Source organism: Sparus aurata, chromosome 21, assembly GCF_900880675.1.
Source record: "Sparus aurata chromosome 21, fSpaAur1.1, whole genome shotgun sequence".
NCBI lineage: Eukaryota > Metazoa > Chordata > Actinopteri > Spariformes > Sparidae > Sparus > Sparus aurata.
In genome coordinates this window covers 1,673,131-1,696,340 of record NC_044207.1, presented here as the reverse complement: position 1 = coordinate 1,696,340, position 23,210 = coordinate 1,673,131, and the positions used below count along the sequence as shown (strand labels likewise).

General features: G+C 41.3%; 1 protein-coding gene across 24 annotated transcripts in view; it reads right to left on the bottom strand.

Annotated features, from left to right (window-relative positions):
- Positions 1-21,551, bottom strand: part of depdc5 (DEP domain containing 5, GATOR1 subcomplex subunit) — a 67,123-nt gene extending 45,572 nt beyond the window's left edge. For 8 of the 24 annotated variants that reach the window (XR_003982112.1, XR_003982114.1, XR_003982116.1 and 5 more), the window contains exons 1-22: positions 21,020-21,548; positions 18,458-18,537; positions 18,282-18,369; positions 18,118-18,164; positions 13,987-14,072; positions 13,797-13,880; positions 13,648-13,697; positions 12,275-12,344; positions 10,552-10,630; positions 10,347-10,408; positions 10,198-10,267; positions 10,044-10,116; positions 9,811-9,914; positions 9,640-9,714; positions 7,754-7,888; positions 7,585-7,646; positions 7,442-7,515; positions 7,268-7,337; positions 7,140-7,176; positions 6,105-6,225; positions 5,793-6,016; positions 5,490-5,690 (exon numbers count right to left, since the gene is read on the bottom strand). Coding sequence is in view for 19 of the 24 variants with exons in the window: in XM_030402908.1 (XP_030258768.1) it covers positions 5,490-5,690; positions 5,793-6,016; positions 6,105-6,225; positions 7,140-7,176; positions 7,268-7,337; positions 7,442-7,515; positions 7,585-7,646; positions 7,754-7,888; positions 9,640-9,714; positions 9,811-9,914; positions 10,044-10,116; positions 10,198-10,267; positions 10,347-10,408; positions 10,552-10,630; positions 12,275-12,344; positions 13,648-13,697; positions 13,797-13,880; positions 13,987-14,072; positions 18,118-18,164; positions 18,282-18,369; positions 18,458-18,515 (1,870 nt within the window). In the remaining 5 variants the exon portion in view is untranslated. Of the gene's footprint in view, positions 1-3,717; positions 3,873-5,489; positions 5,691-5,792; positions 6,017-6,104; positions 6,226-7,139; positions 7,177-7,267; positions 7,338-7,441; positions 7,516-7,584; positions 7,647-7,753; positions 7,889-9,639; positions 9,715-9,810; positions 9,915-10,043; positions 10,117-10,197; positions 10,268-10,346; positions 10,409-10,551; positions 10,631-12,274; positions 12,345-13,647; positions 13,698-13,796; positions 13,881-13,986; positions 14,073-18,117; positions 18,165-18,281; positions 18,370-18,457; positions 18,538-21,019 lie in introns of those variants that run through there. The other 16 variants (XM_030402895.1, XM_030402903.1, XM_030402904.1 and 13 more) reach the window with 9 other exon arrangements.
- Between the last annotated feature and the right edge of the window lie 1,659 nt (positions 21,552-23,210).

Below are 23,210 nucleotides of genomic sequence, written 5' to 3'. Positions count from 1 at the left end.
AGGGGGAAAAAAAGACGATGCGCTTGCCCGCTTATTTTTGAACCGGTATTTCTCAACCCGCACTCTTTCCACGTCGATCATGGCTGATATCACCACCGTTGCTGCACTGTACCTGCTGTACAAGTCCCAGAAAATGCGGAAAACCACCCGCTGTCGTGTCTGGGTTCATGAAGTCCTCCGGAGACGCACGGAGCTGGGGGAATTTCACTGTCTCCTCCAGGAGCTCCGCTGGATGACGACCGGTTCCAGCGGTACCTCAGGCTGACCGGAGCCCAGTTCAAGGACCTGTTAGCTCGGGTCGGTGCCCACACACAGCTACAATTAGCTTCTCCTCCATGTTGGTCTGAGTGTAAACAACCGTATGTGAGGGAAGTGACGTTGTCGGCTTGAACTCGTCGCTGATTGGATGTCGCGGCGTGATGCCGCCTGAAAAGTTCGATATTTTCAAATTAATTTGCGCTGCTTCAGACGCGCTGCTTCAGACGCGCCGCTTCAGACGCTTAATTTTTTTAACTTTTACAGCACTTTTATGATGTTTTTGCTAACCCTAGCAACGGAGGGTCAGGAGCGCATCATTGAGCGCATTGTTTACACACGCAACCAGCTGATTGCGCTGTTCATGTGAAGGAACATCTCTGTACCCCGGACATTGAACTGCTGACTGTGGGGATGCAACCTTATTACTTACCCCGGGAATTCACATCCGCCATCATTATCAGTGTGTCCATTCCTCCTTCAGCTGATGCAGCCGTGGCCTGTGACATCATCCACTCCGCTGTTGCCCAGATACAGACGCAGCATCCTAACGCATTTATTGTCATCACTGGGGATTTTAATCACGTCTCACTGGACAAAACCCTCCCAACATTTCACCAGTATGTTGCCTGCCCCACCAGAGACTGTAACACACTGGATCTTTTGTATGCAAATGCTAAGGATGCATACAATCCCACAGCCCTCCCCCCCCTTGGCAGATCTGACCACAACCTGGTCCTGCTGACCCCTAAGTATATCCCTCTTGTTCAGCGGCAGCCTGTCCACACTAGGAGCGTGAGGAGGTGGACTCAGGTGGCTGCTGACGCACTACAGGACTGCTTTGAGTCAACAGACTGGGATGTACTCGTTGAGCCACATGGAAAGGTTCTCGACAGCATGACCGACTGCATCACAGAATACATCAGGTTCTGTGAACACACCACCACGCCAACCCGGACTGTACGCTGCTTCCCTAATAATAAGCCGTGGATCACCAATGACCTGAAAGCTCTTCTTAACAAGTAGAAGAAGGCGTTGAGGTCTGGAGACAGGGAATAACTGAGGAGAGTGCAGCATGAACTTAGGGATATGCTGAGGGCCTGTAAAGACGCCTATAGGAGGAAGCTGGAGGCCAAACTCCAGCAGAACAATGTGAGGGATGTGTGGACTGGAATGAAGCAGATCACTGGGTGTAAGGTGAGCGGCAGACAGTCATCAGGCAGCTTGAAGAGGGCAAACGAGCTGAACAATTTCTTCAATAGGTTCAGTCTCCCTGACACCTCCAGACCCCCACACACCCTCACTGCCCCAAATGCTTCCTCCCCTCCTGTGCAGCTCCTGTGCAGCTGCTGCTGCTCCTCCTCCTCCACCTCCTCCCTCCTCCTCCTCCTCCTCCACCTCCTCCTCCACCTCCTCCACCTCCTTCACTGAAGACACCAGCAGCCTCCCCCGCATGACTGTGACTACAGGCCAGGTTAGGAGACAGCTGGAGAGACTACACCAGCAGAAGTCTGCAGGCCCTGACGGTATCAGCCCCAGGATCCTGAAGACATGTGCCAGCAAGCTGTCTCCTGTCCTACAACACATTTACAACCTGAGCCTGGGTCAGGAGAGAATACCGGTGCTTTGGAAGACTTCCTGCCTGGTTCCTGTTCCAAAGAAGTCAACACCATCAGACCTCAATGACTACCGACCAGTGGCCCTCACATCTTACGTCATGAAGGTGCTGGAGAGAATGGTCTTGGCCAACCTGAGGCCGCAGGTGAGAGCCCTGCTAGACCCTCTGCAATTTGCTTACCAGCCCCACTTGGGAGTTGATGACGCTGTCATCTACTTGCTGCAACGAGCCCATTCGCACCTGGATGGTGGAGGAGGCACTGTGAGAATCACATTCTTTGATTTCTCCAGTGCTTTTAACACCATTCAGCCACTGCTACTGGGGGAGAAGCTGCGGGTGATGGGTGAAGACGACACAATGATCTCCTAGATTACTGACTACCTGACAGGCAGGCCACAGTTTGTCCGTATGGGCAGTGTTCTGTCTGATGCGGTGGTTAGTGATGCAGGAGCTCCACAGGGGACTGTACTGTCTCCTTTCCTGTTCACCTTATACACCACTGACTTTCAGTACAACACCGGGTCGTGTCACCTGCAGAAGTTTTCTGACGACTTGGCTGTTGTTGGGTGTGTAAGTGAGGGACAGGAGGAGGAGTACAGGGCACTGGTAAATAGAGGTGGGAAAAAAAATCGATATGCAATATATTGTTGTGCTCTCTGTCGCAATAAATAATCGATACACTGACGTCAAATATCGATATTTTATTACAACACACATTATGGATTTACCCCGTTGTCACCGTCAGTACTTATCTCTCCTGTCCTGTTTGTGGGGGTGCTAATCCCGTAAATGAGGGTAAAGTAAACGTAAGCAGCGGCCGGTGAAGAAGACGAGTTAACAACAGAAGAAGACCAGATGCAAGAATGGCGAAAAATACGAACAACGAAAAACAAATCAAAGACCCACCCGCAAGTTTCCACTCTAAAGTGTGGACCCACTTTGGCTTTTACGAGACAGATGACGGGAGAACACTGGTGCGATCGTTATCGCCGTCAGCGGGGGGGAAGCGTTCGTCCGTCTGTCCCCCGGCTCCTCGCCGTCAGCCGGGGGACCGACGGACGAATGGACGCTTGTCAACATTAGCCGGGGGGGGCGCTTTTTTAACGAGAAGACCGTGGCAGCCCACTAACACCCGCAATAAAGCAGCTAACATTGAAAATGAGTATAGTGGCGCAGCGCCGCTGTTCCACCGTCTGGAGAGAACTCTGAGCTGGACACATTAAAGTGCATGAACATTAACATGTCTTATGTAAACCAGGACAGTGCTTTCTGATACTGAAAAGTCAGTAGAAATTTGTTTTATGTAAACTTGGGCCCGTTTTAGTTTAACAATAGCTAAACAAGATAAGAATAACATAAAAATTTAATGAAATATTGGGCACATTTCAGTATGCAACCAATTATGTGCAGAGTTATGTTCACCCATCCAGTACCTGGGAAGTGGGAACATAAAAGTGCTTTGGGTCAACCTGGACACATCAAGGCATATTAAATTAAAATCGTGGACCAAATATCATCACAGTATCGAATCGCGAGTTACCCGTATCGTCCCACCCCTACTGGTAAACAACTTTGTGGAGTGGACTGGACAGAATCACCTGCGGATAAACATCAGCAAGACCAGAGTGATGGTAATAGATTTCAGGAGGAAGGGGAAGTCGGCTTTCCAACCACTGTGCATTCTGGGAAGGGATGTGGAGGCAGTGGAGGAAGGTGAAGTACCTTGGTGTTACCATCAACCACAGACTGGACTGGAGATCTAACACTGAAGCTGTTTACAAGAAGGGGATGAGCAGACTTTACTTCCTGAGGAAGCAGAGATCCTTCAACGTGTGCAGCAAGATGTTGGAGATCTTTTATCAGTCTGTGGTGGCCAGTGTCCTTTTCTTTGCTGTAGTTTGTTGGGATAGCAGCACTGGAGCCAGCGACACCACCAGACTCAACAAACTGATCAGGAAGGCTGGCTCTTTGATTGGCTGCAAACAGGACACTCTGGAGGCTGTGGTGGAGAGGAGGACACTGAAAAAACTGTTATCCATCATGGATAATCCTCTCCACCCTCTCCAACTCACACTGGTCAGACAGCGGAGCACCTTCTCTGGAAGGCTGCTTCAGCTTCGCTGTCGTAATAACAGATACAGGAAATCTTTCCTGCCACAAGCCATTTCATTACACAATAACTCTCTCACCTCTGCCTGACAGAGAGAACTCTGATCGCTCCACTGTTTTGTTGTATATATTATTATTGTTTATAGTATACTGTTCACTATATATATCTATATCTCTATATCTATATCTATATCTATATCTATATCTATATATATATATATATATATATATATATATATACACATATATATATATATATATATATATATATAGCGCCTTCTATTTATGTTATGTACTGAGTGTTTTATTGCGGACCCACTGCTGCTGTAACTAAATAATTTGCCAGTCTGGGATCATTACAGTAATTCTATCTTCTATCTATATTCTCGATACTTGAAATCTATTGTTTTATTGTTGTTGCTATTCTATTTTTAAATTCAATGTAATTTAAAAGAGAGTTGTTTAATCTCCAATTTGACACACCTTTTTCTATTGCCAATGTTGGCTCCATAGATATCGTGGGATGATCTGATATATCTATTTGGCCAATAGAGCTTTGTTTTACTTTTTCTAAATTTAATTTAAACATAAAGAAGTGATCTAGTCTTGTATATCTATTATGGGCTTTTGAGTAATAAGTATAGTCTCTTTCATTACGATGTAGTTTTCCCTTTAACATTGCTGATGTTTTCTCCGCTTTATGTTTTATGCTATATTGGCACTCTAGCTTTGGATCCCAGCCATTATCATTGTCCCGTTTGCCTGTGAAATAATTAATCATTTTGGCCATTAACTCCGGTCCCTGCTCTGGTGGATTATATATGTTTAACAATGGTATTTCTATCTCTTCTTTTTTACCTTTAACTAATATTTATCTCTCATCCTTGTCTGCAAGAATTTTTCCAACCTGAAATGGTATATTTTTTCAAACTAGTATTGCAACTCTCTGTTTTGCAGAGCAATGAGATGAGGAAAAGACTTTAGCTTCAGCAATTCGTTCATATGTGGAGATTATCTTGAACAAAACATGTAAATATCATAAAATGGTGTTTGTCACAGAGATTATTTTCTGTGACAATCCAAAATACAATTCAACAATCCCATAGGCTTTATGTCAGTGCTAACTTCTGGGTAAGACCACAAAAATACGTTAACTCTCCAGCACTCTATAAGGTAGCGCCAGCGGAAAAAGTCAGTCTTATACTGCAGTCATGAAACAAAACTGTGCTTTTAGGAAACAAAACTGTGCTTTTAGGGTTAGGGTTAGTGTAAGGGGTTAGGGTTAGAGGTGCAGATTTGGCTGTATGGTGATTTTGGAGTTCTGCAGTTTAAGGTTCTGTTAAACTGTATTGTACTTATTATGTTGACAGGTGTTTCTGTTATGCTCTCCAACCCATTTATATCACTTATGAGAGGCTAAATAACACACACCTTCCCCTATAACGTAGTTAGCTTCAACTACGTCCACTAAATTGCTGACTGCATGAATGAGTGTGTGTCCTCTCACCGACAGGGAACGTGTGCATCCAGCGCCGCCGGTTGGAGGTGAGCTTCATAGGCATCCTGGATGGGGTGAAGGGGTTAATGAGTGCTCTCTGAGGGGTGTAACCTCCTGGCCGAATGTGCAGGGTGGACTCAGCACTTCCCACTGTGAACCTTCCTGGGGCACTAGAGTCCCGCTGAGAGTCCATCATCTTCTCCAACAACTCTAGACAGCAGAGTTACAAAATACAACAAGAACACAGGATGGGATGGAGGCAAGAGAAAGATGGAACACACTGTATCACTTGCAGTCGTCTGGAAGAGCTACCTCTGGTGCTGGTGTATCCCAGGGAACTGCTGACTTCATACTGGAGGGTAGGCATACGAGGTATAAGCAGCATGTTGGACACAGTGCCCAGACTCTCATCAGAAGCCAGGCTGCGCTGTTCCTCAGGACCTCCTGAGCGAACAGGAGGGGACGCGCCTATACCTGCACTGACGTCCACCGAACCCCAGCTCTTCCTCCCACTCGCCTCTTTGTCTCGACCCATCCTGAAACACAATCATTACCGTTCAATGGGCCAGAATATCCACAAGGTTCACTTGAAAGAACTACTGTGTTGGGTAACCAGTCAGAGACCTGAAGTTTGTGCTCCTCTGAATTCGTGAAGGACCAGGTAGTCTGAACACCTGAGCATCATAGGCGTCGTAGTCCACCTGTATAGGCAGGCTGTTCTCAGAGTCCTTTGGAGCACAGAGAGCTGGACAAGATTGTGAAGGAGAAGGTTGGAATATCAGAACAATTCATTACCACTAAGAATAGACAGCGATGCTGGCAGCTGTGTGATGCTGTGTAGTGGTGCTTTGAACTAAATGCTAACTAGAGCATGCTCACCACATCAATGAAGCATGCATGATTACAATTATAGTGAATCAGAATCAGAATTCTTTTATTGTCCCACAAAAGGGGAAATTTGTTTGCCACAGCAGCCAAAGGACAGTCACATTACAAAAAACAATAACAATAGCAAAAAATAAACAATACAATTAAAAGGTAAGAAATAGGATAGACTCGTATATACATATAAACATAATATTTACAAAATGTTGCTCGCTAGCACTGGCAACCACAAGTTTATTAATTAATAGTTGATCTAAAGAAAATGATTATGATTATAATTTTACTCATTCTTCTAGCAGAAATGTTAACCATTTGCTGGTTCCAGGTTTTTAAATATGAGGATTTCCTCTTTTTCTTGTGATGAGCATTTTTCCAATTTTTTTTGACATTATACAGACTAAATAACTGATTGATTTATCATGAAAATAACCTGCAAATTATTCAAAATAATGATAAATTGCAGCCCAAACAGCTAAAGTTAAAGCGAGCATCTTTAGTTTTTAAGTCACTGGTTTAATTTGGTCATAAACCAAAGAATCCTTAACAGATCTAAGATCACCACAGTTCATCCTACACATAAATGTCTAAACCAAATTTCACAGCAATCTATCAAGTGGTTGCTCAGATATTCATGGTGGACCAAATGGATGAAATATCCAAACGACAGACCAACAGTGCCATCAAACGGCTGAAAAAATAAAGTTAATTAATAAATGATCTAAGTCATGCTTCAAAACATTAAAAGAGCTCAAAGAGATGAGGGACTAAACTTACTGTGATCCTTGCTGCTTTTGAATTTCTCAGCATGAAGCTGAAAAAAAGGGTCATTTGAATAAGATGTTACAACATACACAAAAATCCATCAAAACATTTTCTAGGTGCTGCAAAAAATGTCAGTGTACCTTGCGGCCAGCCAGTTTGATTCGAGGAGTGAAGGAGCTGCATGAGTTCTGACTTTTGGAGGTGTAGAAGCTACAGCGTGAAAGAAAAAGATCCAAGCAAGATACTGATTAATCAATTGCACCCTTGGATATAATGTGAATCAATCTATGTTTCATTCCGTCATGCTGTCCTGCCTGTGGTTGATCCAATGAGGAAGGTTGTAGTCGTCTCCAACACGAGTGTCTCCAGGTGTCGTCCTGTTGTGCAGCTACAGAGACAATGGCCATCAGTAACTAACAGTTATACAGCCTGCTACACCCAATTATGTATGCGTTACCTTGAATAATGGTACTGCGTGCAGTGGCTGCTCCCCCATACACACCAAGTCTACTCCAATACCTAGAGAGGGAGCATATTTGTCACAACTTCATAAAATCATATTTGAATTCTCTGTTAATGAGCACATTTGCCGAGTTCAACCAGTGGGTTTGTACAGTCACACTTACCGTTGTCAATCATACGCTGTTTGGTGAGAATCATAAGCAGGCGGTCGACTTCAAACACCCCCACCCCCGGTGTGATGACCACTGACATCTGGCCGGTGCGGTCAAAGTTACGGTTGATGTAGTGCTTGTCAAACACTGCGAGAGACACGTTGAAGGTCAGCTTTTATTCTCCTCTTTTCCAGTTTGTAGTCTACTCTGCTCACTACTGAAAGACACTCACTGTTACTGACCTTGTGTATTAAAGGACAGGTTCACGATTTCACTTGGATAACTTACTGTCTTGTCATTGCAAAATTCCCACTTTATGTGACTATCCCACTACTGTGAATCCTGCTTATCCTGATTCAGGGCTTACACAAATTTCTAATCTTGTTGGAAAGTCATGAGCTTTTTTTCCATGATTCGTCGGGACTTCCTGGGATAAAACAACAGATCTAAATCTGAGTTTCTAAAACTGTCTGACTGTCACAATACTGTTAGAGAATAGTGAATTAGTGAATCAGTGAATGCGACTATAACCATTCTGATCCACACCATAATTCAGTAGGTGGTGGTAATATGCCTAACAGCTGTTTCCTATCCACTGTCAAACAACAACAGCAGCAGAATAAGGTGACACAATAATACAACACAAAGACAAAGGCTGAAGGGAAAGGAGGTGACTTTTGTACAACAGCCAAAGACTGTGTAACTTGACTGCATGTGATGCCGAGTTCAAATGAGACATCAGAGCTAGTGGACCTGGCCAAAGAGTGAGTGGTGGACTGGATGAGGACAGTGTGTGTCGGCGTTGTTTAACAGCTGCATGTAAGTGGAACACTACAAACACACTAACACATTAAACGGCACCACAAAGGTCTGTCAATAAAAAACTTGAGTCCGACAACTTCTCCTTGCTGTATTTATCAGTCTCCAGATGTGACAGCAGACAGGGTCAAAGACATTACAGAAGCAAATGGCATTAATATCACATTTGCATTTGTTTTCCCTTTGTTATCAGCCCTGCATAAAAACAAGACCTATGTGAGAGTGATGTTCACCGTTTACTGCTTCATAACAAGCAAGCTGCACTTTAGTTTCTATTCTCCTCACCGGTGGAACAACCTTTCTGAATACCTGAGGTCTGCTTAACCTGTCAGCTCATTACATCAGGGCTTAACACATTACTGATACTGTGGCTTTTCAATCGGCTAGATACATCAACTCTTATAATCTGTCACAATGTCTTTGCTTGCTTATGTATTGTTGTCTTTCAAATGCATTTTAGAATTGTTCTATTGTCTTTCTTTAATGTATTTCTGAAATGAAATATGTATAGGACCGTGACAACTGTATACCATCACAGCCCTAATGTACACATCTGGTCATGCTACATAGATTGGCCTTGCAGGACATTGTTCCAGATGTCTGAATCTCTGCCCTGTCCAAAAGCAATTCAAACAGAAGAATCTGATTGAAGATGATTTAACAGATGATGTCCACTAATCTTTAATTAACCTGGGGTTTCATATATAAAACTGTGCTGTAGGATTTAAACCAAAAGATGGCATACAGAGGAAACAAAGAAAGTACTGAAAGACGATATAAACAAAAAGACCCTTGTTGTAACTGACAGTGAATTAATCACTCTCTCACCAACAGTTCTGCACAACAAAGTGAAAAAAATTAGAAGAAACTATAAACTTGAATCTGCCCGGCTGAGGCATCAAAAACAACCTTGGCTGAAACATAATTGCTCCATTTCTGCACTCCTCCCATCAAGTTTAATTTTAGTAAATCCCAGAAATGTGCTTCTTTTGTGTGTACACATTGGTTGTGAGGCCCCTGGTACCCGAATAAGGATGCTCTCTGTAAAAATTTCTCTGAGAGCAGTTCTACAAACTTACCATTGAAGGAAAGGTTGATGGCCTCCAGGTAGTTTCCTTGAGCAGCAGTTGAATTTACACCAACAGGAAAACCATCTGGGATTGAAGTAAAAAAAGACAAGACTGAGGGTAAAACAGATACCTCATCCTAAAAATCAACTGGAGGGCCAAACCCTCGAGTGGAAAAACTACCTGCTTCCTTCAGCCGCACCAGGACAGGATACTGAATGAAAAGCTTCTTGATAGTGACTAGTAATGATGTCCACTCATCCCGTCTCTCATTCTGAGCCACGACCCTAATTGCAAAACAATTAAGAGTTGGAAAAAAACCTCTACTATCCTGTCTGTAAATCAGATGAGCTTAAAGTAAAGCAGATAATAATTATAATAATACAAAAGTATTTATGAACAATAACTACAGTTACCTGTAGAAGTCTTCATAGAAACGTCCCTCATGGTCCTGTCTGATGGACCCTCTCAGAATCTCTGGAAATTCATCTTAGGGAAATGATAACTGTATCAGTAACAAAGGTATTCATATGCATGATAACTCACTGTGATAATGAAGGAAAGACTCACCAATAGTTTTGGCATTGTAGAATGTACGTGAGAAAAGTACAACTGTCACCTCATGACTGCAGTTCTTCTCCTGTTCCAACAGCCAACATTTAAACATTGTTTTTGATTCCAACAGTTACAACACAAGCAGAACAAGAGAAAACACCAACCTTCCACTTGGTGAAAAGGTCAGACAAGAAACCATTCACTGCCTTCTCAAAGTAGAGATCCCCTGATAGCAGAACAATTGAGACAAATGAGACACTCTTCTCCAGAGACACAACAAGATGAGATGCTTTGTTTTTAGAAAACAAATATAAAGAGGCAAAACTGCCTTATAAAGATTAAGTTACAAATAAGAAAAGTTCGACAAACCATAGATGTCAAAGTCCCACATCTCACAGCTCATCTGGATAAAGATGTACACCATTGCAGAAGTGGATCTGAACACCACCTGTGTCAAAAGGTCAGACATTTAGGCGAGAGGTATAACTCCAACTAAGGCTGGACAATATGCAAAAGGAATGTGCTGCAATTATTTTGACAAATAGGATGGCATATTTTTGTAGCTAACTCAAGTTAGCATGGCCCTGTTCCCTCTGTGGGATTGTTGAATTGGATTTTGGAAATAGTCTTTGTGACAAACACGTCATGATCCTTCCAGGTTCTGTTCATCAAGATAATCTTCACAGATGAACACCACTCTGTGATGTTTGAAGCTAAATTAAATGTGTAGCAGTAAGAAGCTAATGTGAGGCTATAAACAGACGACATCACGGTAACATGACTTAAACATCACCACCACTAAGCGTCTTACTACACAATTACTATCCAGATTTTCTATAAACTGATCAATGTACAAGTTGTGAAGTCAGAGTTTGAACAGTTTGTAACTAAAGTGGGCCAGTAAAGACGGACTAGTAAGTAGATGAGTCTCCATGTGACGTTTAATGTCCCCGACAACCTCTTAAAAAGACCTAACAGTACCCTATTACCCCACAGGAACATTGCACTCTCAGGGTGCAGGGTTACTTGTGGTTCCTAGAGTCTCCAAAAGTAGAATGTGAGGCAGAACCTTCAGCCATTCAGCTCCTCTCGTGTGGAACCATCTTTCTGTGTTTAAGAGCAGGCTTAAAACTTTCCTTATTGATAAAGCTTATAGTTAGGGCCAGCACAGGCTTTCTGCTATGCTGCCATAGGCTTAGACTGTCGGGGGATTTCCCATGATGCACTGAGGTCATCTCCCTTCCTCTCTCAACAATACATGTTACTAATTTGGCTTCATCCCCAGAGTCTCTTTGCACTCTCATCTTGCAGGTCACGTGGATGGTGGTTGGCCCTGGTGATGTGGTAATGCTTGACTTCTACAGATACTATCATTATTATTATTAGTGGTAGTAATAGTATCATCATTAATACATATTATTATTAATATCATAATCATGTGTTAACCACAGACATTATTTCAGGCACCACACCTAAAACCCATTCAAAAATCACATTGACTTCAAGACGGGGGAACCAGAAGTTATTTCCGGGTTTTCTGGTACTCTATTGCGATTGTGATAAGAGTCACAATGTTTTTGTGGGAAATGTAATTTTTGCATTATATTTGACTAAATAAAAAGATGTTATTTTTGGGGTCTGTACCAAACAAGCATGTTCCTTTACAACTGGACATAATGATCTGTGGACCAGGGCGTCTCTGTAGCACTGCAATGCTTAATTTATAATGGCATACGATGACACACTTGATCCTCATCAGTAAATTGCTGCCTATGTCTTTGGGATATTGCACCTGGCCATATTGCAATTTTATGGTGAATTAAAAACCATATTGCCATTATTTTGAAATATATTGCAATGTAATTCATGATGACAATCACAATTTTTATTTCCTCTTAAAAAATCTTTAAAATCCTGATGATCAACACTACTTCATTATAATGCTGTTTGTCACTCAGTTGACCTTCATCAAATAACTACAGCCTCTTGTGATCCGGATATTGCACTTACTGTCATGTCTGATTTTAACCACAGTTCGTCTAATTGTACAGCTCTAGCACATACAGGCAACTGCTTTCAAAACTCTTCTTACCCTGGTGTCTTCACTAATATACCCACAGGTCACTTTCTCTCCCTTCACCCAGAGTTCACTGGCCTGAGCTCTGATGAATGAAAAGAAACATGATAAGCTTGCATGTGGTGTCAGACAAACTCTTCGGCCCAGAGTCGTCAAAGTTATTATACCACTGTACACAAAGAAAATGAGGTAAGGCACAGCTGGGACAAAGAATCTGCCACATGTATAATACAAATGTCCACTTCATTTTTAACCTGAGGAAATTTCCAACACCAAAACTGACTTCTTCCCTTTTTCTTGACACAAAGGGCAATATATTGACTATATGGTCTAAGGTGTTGGATATGGTAATATAGTGATAGGTCAAAAGTGTTGTATTTACTGGTTTTAAAGACTCAATACGGTAAAGTGATGTTATTTACCTGACCAGTGGTCATCCCTACTTTAAAAGGAGAAAAATACTGTGTCTACATGCATCACAAGAAAGACTAAAAACATTTTTTTATTTGGGCCATTAAACCCAGCCCTAAAGTGTATACTGGCTGCTTCTGGTGCTGCTTAATCACAGAAAAAGTTTGCAGTATGGTGGTATGGTATGGAACAGCTCCAATTAAAAATCTTTTGCTGTGAACTGGCGCTTTATAAATAAAACTGACTTGACTTATTCCACATTCCATAAGTCAAACTAAATACATTCATACAAATGAGTGTAGAGTGAAATTAGGGCTGGGCGATATGGCCTAAAAATTGAATCTGCAATTATTATTTTTTTCTCAAAACAAACTACAAATGACAAAGAAATTATTAAAAGCATTACTTTTATTTCAATGCTTTTATTGTAAACTAAATTGCCCTGCCATTTAAACAGTGCACCTTCAAACTCCCTTGAATAAATTTTGACCCTTTATGATAAAAAGCTCTTGTAAACATACATTTAACATGTCAGATTGCTTGCTATTATAAAAACAGATCAGTTTCCATACTGAGATTGATAAAGTGTGAACATAACATTCATCAAATACTTTATTTTGGAAAAGGTGCTTTTTGTTTCTTATATATCTGAAGATATGTAAACTAAATCAAACATCTGCATGCATTGCATATTAACATGACATGTTGGTAGATGTACAGGACATGAGGTGTTTTTGTCTTTTTAACACATTTTTGGCCAGGAGGACAAGCCTGTCTGCTTCCTCTGGCTTGAGGCCCCGTTGCACAAACCTGGGTGGAGCCCACTATGAACTACGGGAGCCCATGGAGAGCGACAGCGGAGCAAGTTAAAAGAGAAAATCTATTTTCATTTTCTAAAATCGTCCTAAACCATAAACTCAAATTAATCAATTTTACCAATTTATCGCCCAGCCCTAAGTGAAATGTTTGCCGAGTACCTGATTCCAGCAAACTCCACTTTCTGCGTCACATAAGTGCATGTGCTCACCTGGAATAAAGATGGGAAGAACAGTAATTTCCTTAAATCCTTGCGTAAATGTTCTGTTAAAACATTATATCCACACACATAAACCTCCCAATGCCCCACCAGACTCTTCTTCAATCTCCACATGTCTCCCCTGCCAATGTACTGGTCCTTGAATGTCAGCTCCACCAGGTCCAATGTTACATCCTGTGCGGCAAAAAAACAAAAACCATTGTACATGAGAGATTCTATTCAACTGGCAAATGGGTCAGAGTCAGAGTGGCAGAGTCAGAAGGAGAATCTGTGAACATACCTTTGGGTCGACGATGTTAACAATGACATCCTGGTAAGCACGTAGTTTGAAGGCTTGTGCTACAGTCTGGTCCACACTGATTGTCTCTAGACAAGAGTAAGTTATCCATTATGTAGTTAAGGAAGACATGTAGACTGAATGCATATCTGTCTAATGTTGCTGTATTCTGTAAAAGATGGGCGAAATAACAGAAACACCCTTGAATTTTCTCATCAAATACAGTAACACCACTAACTACGGACTGAAAATGACTTCAGAGTTAGATCTACAACTCTGACACAGCACCACGACACCCCGAACATTATAAGCATCACAAAGGTAAGATGTGTTGCAGAGACTCTGTATAGGACTGCATTAAAGGAATATTTCCCAAACACTAAAATCCAAGCTCCAGAAATGTTTTGTGGACTACAAAACTGCACCTGACTTTTCAGCAGCATGGACGGAGGAGATGATGACTGGATTTTACTTTTTGGCTGAAATGTTCCTTTAATTCTATTCTGTCCACTACTTTGGAGATCTCTAGAGCTTCAACTGACATGAATGATGACTAGCTTACCAAAAGTTGCTTCTTTAATGCACAATATATACATTCTTCCTCTAGGGGTCTCTAGTAGAGTTATTTCAATACCATTTCTTCCTTCCCAATACCGATTCCAATAACTTGGCTTTGGGTACTGGCCGATACTGAAAACCGTTCACGTTAAAATAAAAAGATACAACTTTTTTGTCTTTTAACAGCTGTGTTCACTACTAACCCTGTATGGATGTGATCATTGATGTATGGCTTGGCTCAGGTAAAACCTTGCAGAGAATGATTGCCATTCAACATTCTTACATTGTTTATTTCATAAGTCAGCCATAAGGAAAATAACAAAGAAACAAATCCAGGAGTAAACAACAATTCCTTTAGAAACTGTGCAGACACTTTTTAAATAGAACAGTCTAAGACTATGGAGGACTAAACCTGACTTAAGTATTAATAAATAAATAAATGCATAAATAAATGCTTAAATAAATGCATAAATAAAAGAATAAATAAAAGAATAAAAGAATAAATAAATGCATGAATAAATAAATAAAATAATAAATAAATGCTTTATATTTATTTCTGTTCACCTACAGTTATTTATTTCTGTATTTCTGTGTCCATATGTTAATGAGGTAGGTGGTCCTAACCTCAGTGAACAGCATGATTGGTTACAGGAGTGTGCTCGATTAGGGTCTACTACTTCTGCCTTACTAGGTGCGCTGATTCATGTACAGGAATGTTGCTGGCTACCAGCAAGCCCACTCAGCTAACTGTTAGCTGCAGTTGTTGACATTTGTTATTCATGTAGCTCTGATTTAGTAATGAAATTGACTGGGGTTCATTTTAACTGGCGAGGGTCCCAGGTGTGCTGGTGGTGTGGTTTGAGAATCCCGTCTGGAGAGGGGTCCTCGGCCATGTCCGCTAACCAGGAAAAACATTCGATTCAAGTCATTTGTATGTGGGCTGCGACCTGCATACCACTGTTAGACGAGCGCTACTGAGCACAAATCATCCCAAAGTGCATGTTGTCGGTTTCATATATTTGTCGTGAATGTCTGTACTCTCAAACAACTCATGGGTGGAACAGTCTGAGGCATTTGTTCACACCGAGCAGCTAGAGAGCAGCGTGGAGACCGCTTTTGGCTTGTTAGCGTCAAGCTGTTAGCTGTTGGCTGTTAGCTGTAGCACTGAGAGCGCAGCGTCCAGGTTAACCTGTGACACCTGTTACCATTGAGAGTGAGATACATGTCTGGGCTTTCCTATGAACCACGGTCGACGGTCGCTACAGGTGTTTATATCACAGGTTGATCTGGACGTCTCACGCTTTGCCACAGCTGACTGACCTCACACTGAGTTCGAGCTGGATGTCAACGTACTCTGCAGACTGTTTGACGAGCAGGCTGTATGACAGTGTATACAGTTTAAACACCGACTTGGCTTCAGCTTAATAACGATGTATGCGGCTCGGAACGATGGCTTTAAGTAACTATTTGAACGCAGTGTGGAATGAAAGAAATACTCGATGTTAACAGGTGTCACAAGTTAACCTGGACGCTGCGCTCTCAACGCTACAGCTAACAGCCAACAGCGGTCTCCACGCTGCTCTCAAGCCGCTCGGCGTGAACAAATGCCTCAGACTGTTCCACCCATGAGTTGTTTGAGAGTACAGACATTCACGACAAAGATATGAGACAGACAACATGCACTTTTGGATGATTTGTGCTCTGTAGCGCTCGTCTAACAGTGGTTTGCAAGTCGCAGCCCCGGCATCTCCGTGTGGAATAGTAATGCTCAAGCCACATCAAAACGAATACACATATACATGACTTGGAACGATGAGCAGAATGTTTTTTCTGGTTAGCGGACATGGCCGAGGACCCCTCTCCAGACAGGATTCTCAAACCACACCACCAGCACACCTGGGACCATTGCAAGTTAAAATGAACGCCAGTTAAACTGTCACACCGGTCGAGGCCATTAAGCTAACTGGAGCTGGTTTGCAAGGTTACAGGGAGCAAGGCTTGGGATCGGGAATCGTTTGCTTTTGTCGGGCTCTCCGATTTGACCAATCATGCTGTTGAATGAGGTAAGGACCTCCTACCTCATTAACATATGGACACAGAAATACAGAAATAAATAAATGTAGGTGAACAGAAATGTAGAAATAAATATAAAGCATGTATTTATTTAATTATTCTTTTATTTATACTTTTATTTATACATTTATTTCAGCATTTATTTATTTATTTATGCATTTATTCATTTAATCCTGTATTTATTTATACATGTATTTATTTATTTCAGCATTTATTTATTTATTCATTTATTTATTTATGTATTTATTTTTATACTTAAGTCAGGTTTAGTCCTCCATATAAGACAGTAGCGCAACAGCAACTTAAACAAAACCAGGAATAATTCCCTAAAAAAACTTCCTCATGGAACTCATTTGATTACAGCACCATTTTTGAAGGGCAAATGTTGAGGCGATACTGGGTCCACCCAGTGTGCAGACACAACAAAGACATGGGGTACACGTTGAAGGTCTACATGTCTGTAGTAAAGCTGATTGCCTGCACGTCTTTCAGTCTCGATGAAATGGGTTCTCTCACTATCTCATTAAGTTTGAGGAGAGCCGTTTCGTCAAGCTCTTTCATGGGAAGCATCTTCAAGTGCTTTATAAGGTTGCTGGTGTTGAAAAACACTTGTGCCACCCCTCAAATTTACAGCCTTGCATACCGAACATGTCACCGTGTTACTGGTGGGGCAAATATTGCCAAATAGCTGACATGGTGCTAGCTCCGCCTGACTCCTTTACCACGTAATTTAGAAATAGGACCCTCTAGTAGTTGCCAGGGGTAACACAGCACAACTTCCTATGTCGGCTTTTAGAAGAGGAAAGAATAATGTGTACCGTACCACCACTATGCTGGCGGTAAACACTCCATTAACTAATGAGCATTGCTGATTAAAAATCTATTACGCAATGTAATGTGTCCATGTTCATGGACAAGGTCAAGTTTTACGGAGTCTCTTTTCTGTTGAGTATAGTGTCATTCGCCCAACTTCCCTATCCCAGAAGTAGCAACGGGCAACCAAATGAAAGACACCCTACCCTTTTATTATATTGTTTATTTGTACTATTATTATTGCTTATTGTACAATTACTGCCTTTTGGCTGCTGTGACACAGAAATTTCCCCATTTGCAGAACAAATAAAGGAATTCTGATTCTGATTCTTTGCCTTGTGGAAACATGTGGATTTCTCTGGGTTTAAACATAGGTTTTTGTTGTTGTTGTTGTTGTTGTTAACATTTGGGATAAAGTATGCAACTCAAAAAAATATATGCATATAAATAACAAAGGTGAAGTCATTTAAAGACATTTTTAACAAAAAACTCACAACTACGATTTCTTTCATCTTCTGCTGATCGACTTATCAGATAATCGTTAGAGCTCTATGCTTTACTACTATTACTATTATCCTACTGTCTGTAACAAAAACCAACCCTTTGCTGTAAAACTGAGATCATTCATATTTAATTCATTTTTAAGTAAGGCATCTTTAAGCCGACAGTGTTTGATCATAATTCATTTACCTTTCTGAAGGTCCTCTTTTAGGCTTTTCACTTGCAACAGCAGAGGACTGAAAATTTATAGAGACAACCCCTCATTATAGACTCAGTAGTGGAATAATGTGCACATAGAAATCAGTCAGTGTGTAAATGCACGACACTATGATCACCACATTTTGCAAGCTCACCTGTATTCATCCGTGGGGTGTGCAATCTCAATTATATCCCTTATACTGACTTGAGGAAAAACTTTCGGATTGACAACCACCTCATCATCTGTTCAAAGGAAAAGTTAATTCTAAAAACAGTCTGACAGAAACTGCATAATCAATAAGAGAAACATAAATTAAATGTTCTTGCTTACCACTTCCCCCAAAACCTTTCTTGTGCAGCACAAGCTTGTATGACTTATTCGTCTTCATGATGGGCAGCTGGGAATAATAGCTAAGGAATACATTCATCAGTTAGTTTGTAGCTTCTCAGAGTTAGAAGCAAACTAACACACGGCCTCGGCACGAATTTGTTCTCTTTTACTGCCATTCTTAAAATTAATCTTACATATTCACACTGATTGTCCTGTAGTGTTTCTACACAGCGGTGGGGAGGTGGCGTTGGAGCCAGAGAGCTGGCAGACTACTCCGAAAGTTGTGTTTTGACAGAATTGAAGTGGTTGACACTGATATACTGACATTTCCTATTAACCCATGATGGCTATGGAGGACCAAACCTGACATAAGTATAAATAAATAAATAAATGCATAAATAAATACATAAATAAATAAATGCAGAAATAAATGTATAAATAAATAAATGCATAAATAAATACATGCATAAATAAATGAATAAATAAATAAATGCTGAAATAAATGTATAAATAAATAAATAAAAGTATAAATAAAAGAATAAATGCTTTTTATTTATTTATACATTTCTGTTCACCTACATTTATTTATTTCTGTATTTCTGTTCACCTACATTTATTTATTTCTGTATTTCTGTTCACCTACATATATTTATTTCTGTATTTCTGTGTCCATATGTAAATGAGGAGGTAGGAGGTCCTAACCTCAGTCAAGAGCATGATTGGTCAAATCGGAGAGCCAGAAAAAAGCAAACGATTCCTGATCTCAAGCCTCCCTCTTTGTAACGTTGTAAACAGCTCCAGTTAGCTTAATGGCCTCGACCAGTGTGACAGGTTAACTGGCGTTCATTTTAACTTGCGAGGGTCCCAGATGTGCTGGTGGTGTGAGAATCCTGTCTGGAGAGCCGTGTCCGCTAACCAGGAAAAACATTATGCTCATCGCTCCAAGTCATGTATATGTGTATTCGTTTTGACGTGGCTTGAACACTTCTATCCACACGGAGAAGCCGGGGCTGCGACTTGCAAACCACTGCTAGACGAGCGCTACAGAGCACAAATCGTCCAAAAGTGCATGTTGTCGGTCTCATATCTTTGTCGTGAATCTCTGTACTCTTAATCAACTCATGTGTCGAACAGTATTAAGCATTTGTTCACGCCGAGCGGCTCGAGAGCGGCGTGGACACCGCTGTTAGCAGTTAGCTGTTCGCTGTAACGCTAAGAGCGTAGCGTCCAGCTTAACTGTTGACACATCTTACCACCGAGAGTGAGATACATGTCTGGGCTTTCCTATGAACCATTGTCGCTACTGGTGTTTGTATCACAGGTTGATCTGGACGTCTCACGATTTGCCACAGCTGATTGACCTCACGCTGAGCTCGGGCTGGATGTCAACGTACTCTGCAGACTGTTTGACCAGCAGGCTGTATGACAGTGTACAGTTTTCACACCGACTTAGCTTCAGCTTAATAACGATGTATGCGGCTCGGAACGATGGCTTTAAGCGACCATTTGAACAGTGCGGAATGAAAAATACCCGATGGTAACCGGTGTCACAAGGTAGCCTTGACGCTGCGCTACAGCGAGCAGCTAACAGCTAACATAAGAGCTAAAAGGGGTCTCCACTCCGCTCTAGAGCCGCTCGGCGTGAACAAATGCCTCAGCCTGTTCCACCCATGAGTTATTTGAGAGTACAGACATTCACGACAAAGATATGAGACCGACAACATGCACTTTTGGACGATCTGTGCTCTGTAGCGCTCGTCTAGAATACACATATACATGACTTGGAGCGATGAGCAGAATGTTTTTCCTGGTTAGCGGACATGGCTGAGGATCCCTCTCTCTCAAGACGGGATTCTCAAACCACACCACCAGCACACCTGGGACCCTCGCAAGTTAAAATGAACTCCAGTCAAATTCATAACTAAACCAGAGCTACATGAACAAATGTCAACAACTGCAGCTAACAGTTAGCTGAGCAGGCTTGCTGGTAGCCAGCAACATTCCTGTACAGGAATCAGCGCTGCTAGTAAGGCAGAAGTAGTAGACCCTCATCGAGCACACTCCTGTAACCAATCATGCTCTTGACTGAGGTTAGGACCTCCTACCTCCTCATTTACATATGGACACAGAAATACAGAAATAAATATATGTAGGTGAACAGAAATACAGAAATAAATAAATGTAGGTGAACAGAAATACAGAAATAAATAAATGTAGGTGAACAGAAATGTATAAATAAATAAAAAGCATTTATTCTTTTATTTATACTTTTATTTATTTATTTATACATTTATTTCAGCATTTATTTATTTATTTATTCATTTATTTATGCATTTATTTATTTATACTTATGTCAGGTTTGGTCCTCCGTAGATGGCCTGCCAGCCGGGAATATTCTCTACAGTAACGGCCCCGTTAGGAATGGTCATTTCTTTATCTCGCAGACCTACATCAACTCCAAGACATGTATATGTATAATGATTTTGAAACACTCAATCAACAAGTATGGTAGATCGTTTAAATCAAGTGAACACCAATAGAATTAAGAAATAAGAGCGGTACCTTCTCAGTCGCCGCAGTTCAAACTCCTAGCAGCATTAACCTGACCTGATGACATATGCTAACCTAGCATGAGGTTAATGTGAAACAATTTAACAGCGAGTGAACTAACGCTACGTCAACTACGACTACCCCAAACATTACAAAAACTACTTGCACTACATGAAAATATATCCATAGACTTCAAGTGAGGTAGAAGAAGCTTTCACAGGGTGGATACAGACGGTAGTTTGCTCGCTAAGTAGCTCACACTGATAGTACTTCCTCCAAAACATGGCAATGTGTGATGGGATTGGTTCGCAGCCGTTCAGAGACCATCAGTGAAGCAAGATGACTCACACTGCTAATCACTCCCTCGATCTTCGTTTCTGTTCTAGCAGTTAAAACATGTTATGTTCTGTCTTTTTTTTTTATCCAGTGAATGCAGTGCGCTTCCGTACTATCCTTATCCTCGTATGCTTCATGGGTCTGACTGTGAGACAGCAGTCTGACCCACACAATCTCTCTCTCCACCTAAAAGTACCCATCTGCAGTCAAGATGGCCGACAAGGGAGCCGCCATATATCCAATCCACACGGGAAGTCCCAACCGGAAGTTGGTTAATCACCAAAATAAAACCAAAATAAAAGCCGCCATTTATCCGAATACACACCGGAAGTCCCAACCGGAAGTTGGTCAATCACCAAAATTAAACCAAAATAAAAGCCGCCATTTATCCAATCCATAACACATAACATAATTCTATGCATTTTGTGCATTTACATGTTTATCGTAACGGTATAATTGATTAGTTATTAATCTCGCCACGACTTTACTCAGAAGTTAATTAGAAGCCTATAATAATCACTAAGTTATAATGTTAACATTTCATGGATTTAGCTTCAATATCAACGTTATGAATAAAAATGTGACTATTATGTTTGTGTGGTGGTGGTAGGGGGCACACACACACACACACACACACACACAAACAATAGGACTGAAGAATAACTAAGATTAAATAAACTGAATTCTCAAATTAAAGAGAATTAATAAAACGGTCACAACAAATGCCATACTTACTATCAAATTAGTACATGGTAAATGTTAATTTATGTTACTGTTTCATTGATTTACAATTCATATTGATTGTAAATATTAATATTACGGTTATTAAACACAAATGCAATGTTTATGTGTGTGTGAGTATATATGTGTATGTGGGGGGCTGCTCACACATATCAGTCACGCTAGAACTGAAAAATAAGGCCAACACTGTATTTTAATAGTTACACATAAAAATGAACACATCTCCAGACCCATACTCCCCGTTCTGTTGCATCACACTTGTCTGTGGCCACTGTGTTGCTCATGATGCCCCCCTCATCCCTGTAGATCCCTGGAGGGTGAGGAAACGACAAGCTGGACTGATGTCTTTTAGCTTAGTTTCTTTATTATGCTTTTGAGCAAACAGTGTGTGGGTAGTCTGTACTGTGCTTAATGAAAGCATCCTCTGGTGGGCAGGCTCAGCCATATACAGGAAAGACAGCTTCCTGCAAACAAGATCCTGTATAATATCTGGGCAATACAGTCTTTGCACTGTATCACCACCAATGATTTACAGCAGGGGTCCCCAACTTTCGATTTACTATGTTATTAATAAATGTATAATTAAACTTGTTAAAATGTACATTTTGGTGTAATTTCGTTAAAGAAAAATATATCATGACATAATGAATGCATTCATCACTCAATCGGGTATTTACATGAGAGATTATAGAGTTTAAAATCTAGCGGTCCAAATGACCGCTTACAGCCGTTCAAGTAGTTGTGGATTTCCGGCCTTCTGAAGTCCAGCTGACACTTTGGTCGAATCAGACACATAATTTGACCGGATCTAACTCTTGGGTCGTGTAAAGCGCACTGTTATGCCTTAACCAAGATATAGATCATTAAGATTGATATATCAGATCTGACTGGAATGAATCCGTCACAGTTGCTGGTAAACTGATTCAATTCACCCACCAGGCGCCAGCACACAAATTCCCCCGCATTTGGCGGATGGCGGGTGCTAATTTCGATCCCTGCAGTGTAATGAAGACATACATTCATTCTTTCCCCATTACATAGTTAGATATGATTATTGAGAGCTCTCTCTCTCTCTCTCTCACTCTTGCTCTGGCGTCTTGCAACGAGGATGGGGCCCGACACTGCG